The sequence below is a fragment of the Benincasa hispida genome, chromosome 5 (genome assembly GCF_009727055.1).
Source record: "Benincasa hispida cultivar B227 chromosome 5, ASM972705v1, whole genome shotgun sequence".
In the NCBI taxonomy this organism is placed as follows: domain Eukaryota; kingdom Viridiplantae; phylum Streptophyta; class Magnoliopsida; order Cucurbitales; family Cucurbitaceae; genus Benincasa; species Benincasa hispida.
Window position 1 is genome coordinate 56,230,388 of NC_052353.1, and position 4,205 is coordinate 56,234,592.

Here is a 4,205-nt window from a genome sequence, read left to right on the forward strand (position 1 = left end):
AACCAAAATCTTTAGTGTCTAACTTAAAGATCACCTGTTTAGATTAATAATACGATGACTAGTGATTTGACATCTTGTTTAATTTTACATTATTTTTTTTTAAAAAAAAGGGAAAATAGGAGGAAACTAGAATTTGGAACGCCAAGTTTGGATCGGTAATCATAATAATAATTAGGAAGAACAATCAATAATGATACAAAATTCACAGAGACCAGCTTTAGTTTGAATCTCTTGATTTCAATTCTCTTGGATGAAAAAAAAAAAAAATCGAAGCAAGAAAATGTTAAAAATTAGGGCAGATGATGAGAAAAGTGCGGGGGGGGGGGGGGTCCGAAATCGATTTATGAACAATTTAGGGCCGAAGTTAAGCTGATGAAGTAATCTTCGCTGCAAGGAATTGTGAGGCCACCCATTGGATGATCGAATCCAAATTCCTCTTCCGCAAGGTTCAACAAATCCTTAAACAATGGATGATTCAGGTACCATATCGGAATCACAAACCTCTTCTTCTGTGTTTCTCCTACGTAAACTGCAAAATGCCCTTTAGGAACATTCGTCGTCGTCACCGCCGATCCAATTCCGTATTTCGCTGAAAAAGTTCTCTGTAACTTTTGCTTTGCATTTGCTATTCCTGTCAAATGGATTCCCATCTCTGTGTATGCTTTAGAACAAAGAAGATCCCCTGTTTTGAATTGCCTTTTGAACTGGATTTGAAAGGACTTGTTATGGTACTTGTTATTGTGGTTTGAGTGAGTGAGTGAGTGAGTGAGTGTTGTTTGTGGGTGTGTGTGTATATATATATATATATAGAATTTTTGTCAATTATGGATAAGTAGAAAAGTAAGAAGAAGAGAGGGAAAACATAGCAGGTGAAGAAATTGCCAATTTCTCACATGGTTTGCCTTGTTTAGTGCAAAACATTATGCCCTACCATTTGCTTGCACAAATGTGTATGTGTTTAGGAAAAAATAGAAAAAAAAGAAAAAGAAAAAAAGGATGGACAACTTGTGAATCCTTGAGTCTCTAATCAAATAAAGCTCTAAATTAATTGATGCTGGGCATGTTCTTAGCAACATGTAGTATGTTTTCACTTAAAGAAAATATTTAAGTTCCATTTTTAGATTACTTGCTTAAGCACTGAACTTGGACTGCTTCTTTAGTTGCTTGCTTTTTTGGGTTTATTTTTGTTTATTTATTTTTTCCTTTATCCCCTTTGCCAACTAGCCAACCAGCCTCTGTGGGTTCATTTGGTTGACTCAAGGGTCCCTCAATTTGAAGAAAACAGTGACCCAACTTTTTCATTTCCTTCTTGCTCTCAACTAAATTATGCATCTTCAGACAGTATCTCCATGAAGAGTCATGAATAGTATAGTACTCATTATTATATATCGAAACTTTTTGCAAGAATTTGACGCTTCAGTGTGAAATTTTGTTCTTTCTAACAATTTAATGGCCCTTCACTTTTGCAACACTTCGAACTCAGCTACTAAATGCTTTGATAACGAATTTTCATATACTTCATCAAGAATTTATGCTTCCAGGACATATAATAAATGCTAGTGTCCACACGTCTCTGGTACTATGTGGACTTTTCCAAGCGGAATACATACGACGTGGATTTATCATAAGCAAAGTGGAAACTTCGACGAACTAGGTGCGAAAATATCTTAACTATCACCTTTTAGAGATAGGACGAGTGTCCAGTTCAACCAGGTTGGTGTCTTAGCGATGCCTATTCAATGGCATCGTTATCACTCCACGCGAACTTTGTGAGAACTTTTTGAAGTGTAATCTAGCTACTAAATCCAACTCCTAACTTCTAATTATTGAGGCATTTACAAAATCCGTATGACCTTACTATGTCTTGTACTGGAATGGATATTTCATCTATTTGAATCTGTAGCAGTCCTTGACATTGTTATGTAAAGTCCAATATCATGATCTAATTTTCTACTGGATTGGAACGAAAGTCGTGTGGGATTAAGGAGGGATTTGCAAGCTTTCTTTCTCTGTTGGTTTGGTTAGGCAGTCCATGATCGAGAATCTTGCTATAGGATTAGCAGATCCTTTTGAATATTCTCTGTGGTTATCAAATCTTATCCCTAAATATATCATCCCAACGGCTGTCAACTTTCTGTTAGCATAAATACTTTAGATCTATATTGAATAGATATAACCCTAGGATTATTCATGCTAAATTGTCAAGAATAACATGGTAGATTCCATTGCAAAATCAATGACAATTATAAGGCAGCTATTGTCTTCTTCAACCAAAACTCCAAATGTCCAAAGTGGGATCTTTCTTTAGATGGAATTCAAGAAAGATTGAGTGCTTATTGTTATGGTATATAGGGGGCCATAGCCTTAAGGTCTCTTTATATACTAGTTCAATTAGGGTTTCTATTAAATCCTAATTAACTAGGAATGAGCTTCTACCCATTAAGTTCATACTCAATTAAGAATCTAGGGCCTTAATTAATTAGACCACATAATAGGGTCCAATCTTATAAAATAACTCAATGTGATAAATTATTAATCCACATACATAGCCTATACTTTAATTAAACATATTGTTATTTGAATACGTATAACATTTTCAATCACAAAAAGCTGGAAGAAAATGAAATACATGATGTTAGAGAAGGCCAGACACTAAGTCCATGAGTCAATTTCAAGAAAAGTAGATACAACTTTTGGATAAAGAAACGAAGGTCCCGGTTGACAATGATGTTACCCCTAATTTCTTTTTTATAAATCAAATGACAATCTGATTTGCTAAACTAATGGTAGTTTGATGCTGAAGGATTGGTATTAGACGTGAAAAAGATCCAATGAACAAGAAGGTTTTTGTAGTGATAAGGCGATTAAGAGGAAAGCAAGAAACATATTTTACATCATAAAAATTACTAGTTTTAGTGGAGTGAAGATGAAAGCTTTGGAAGTAAACCACATGCCTTTGTCTTCTGAGTTTTGAGTCAGTTTCTTCTTATTGATTGGCATTCTGTACGATAAAGCAGCAAATTGGTGACCTACCACTTTCTTCATATCAATGAATCCAATGGGATTGCCTTTTATGTGAAACATACTTTTAAGATTTTCTTTTCAGTGTGATAATGTATATTTGAATTTTATGATTATCTTTTCATTGTGATAATGTATATATGAATTGTCCAGATGGAAAGGTTGTGAATCTTGAAATTCTCTTTACAAGATCAATAAACAAGGGAAGGAATTTAGTAAGGAAAAGATTCATATTAGGATTTTTGGTTAAAATATCATTTTTGTCCGTGTGTTTTGGGTTCTATTTCATTTTACTCTTTGTACTTTCAATAAATTTAGTGCAAATCTTAAGTTTAGTTCTTATACTTTCAATAAAATTTTATATTCACTCATTCGAACTTAATTTTTCTTGAAATTGGTTAAACAATAATAATTATTTTCATGTAAAAAATGCTATGTTAATAAAATTTATGAAGGACGTTAATGCAGTTTTTTTTTTTTTTTTTTTTTTTTTTTTTTTTTTTTTTAAGATTCATCTTGATAAAAATTAGTAGGTTGTATGTCTCTCAATTGATTCTCATTTTAGATTCATCTAAGATTTTATTTGTTGAGACATAGATCTTTAAACTTTTAAATTTGTGTCTAATAAATTTCTAAATTTTTAAGTATGTGTCTAATAGTTTTTGACCTATTTAATATATATATATATATATATATATATATATATATATATATATATATATATATTAAAAAACATGGATCTACTCAAAAAAATTGAAAGTTAGTCAAATTTATATTCTAAAAAAAATCAAATTTATTTTTAATATACCAACTAATTTTTAAATTTTTTAATATTTCAAGGATCTATTAAACATAAATTAAAAATTTAGAAATCTATGAAAATTTAAGTTCGAGAAGTGTTAGATGTGAAAAAATATATTAATAAAGAAGGATAGTTTTGAGATTTATAAGTTGCTAGTTGATAGATTCTTAGAAAAATTAAAGCGAAAAAGTGCATTTAGTCCTTGATGTTCTAAATTGTCTACTTTAATCTTTGAACTTTCAAAATAAGTTTATATTATTCTAATAAAAAAACCGTAAAAATTAAAAAGAAAAATGGTTAAATGAGTGACATGGAAAGATGACTTGATTTTTTTTTTAATCTTTCCATTTCTCTCTCCTCCCTCTCTCTGCATTTCATTCTC

General features: G+C 31.2%; 1 protein-coding gene across 1 annotated transcript; it reads right to left on the reverse strand.

Moving 5' to 3' along the window:
• Positions 1 to 202: 202 nt before the first annotated feature.
• On the reverse strand, positions 203 to 1,075 carry LOC120077880 (auxin-induced protein 15A-like). Its single transcript, XM_039031974.1, has one exon. The coding sequence runs from the start codon at positions 648 to 650 to the stop codon at positions 342 to 344; it is 309 nt and encodes a 102-aa protein (XP_038887902.1). The 5' UTR covers positions 651 to 1,075; the 3' UTR covers positions 203 to 341.
• Between the last annotated feature and the right edge of the window lie 3,130 nt (positions 1,076 to 4,205).

Coding starts and splice junctions, on each gene's coding strand:
- LOC120077880 (XM_039031974.1), bottom strand. CDS start 650: ATGGGAATCCATTTGACAGGAATAGCAAATGCAAAGCAAAAGTTACAG.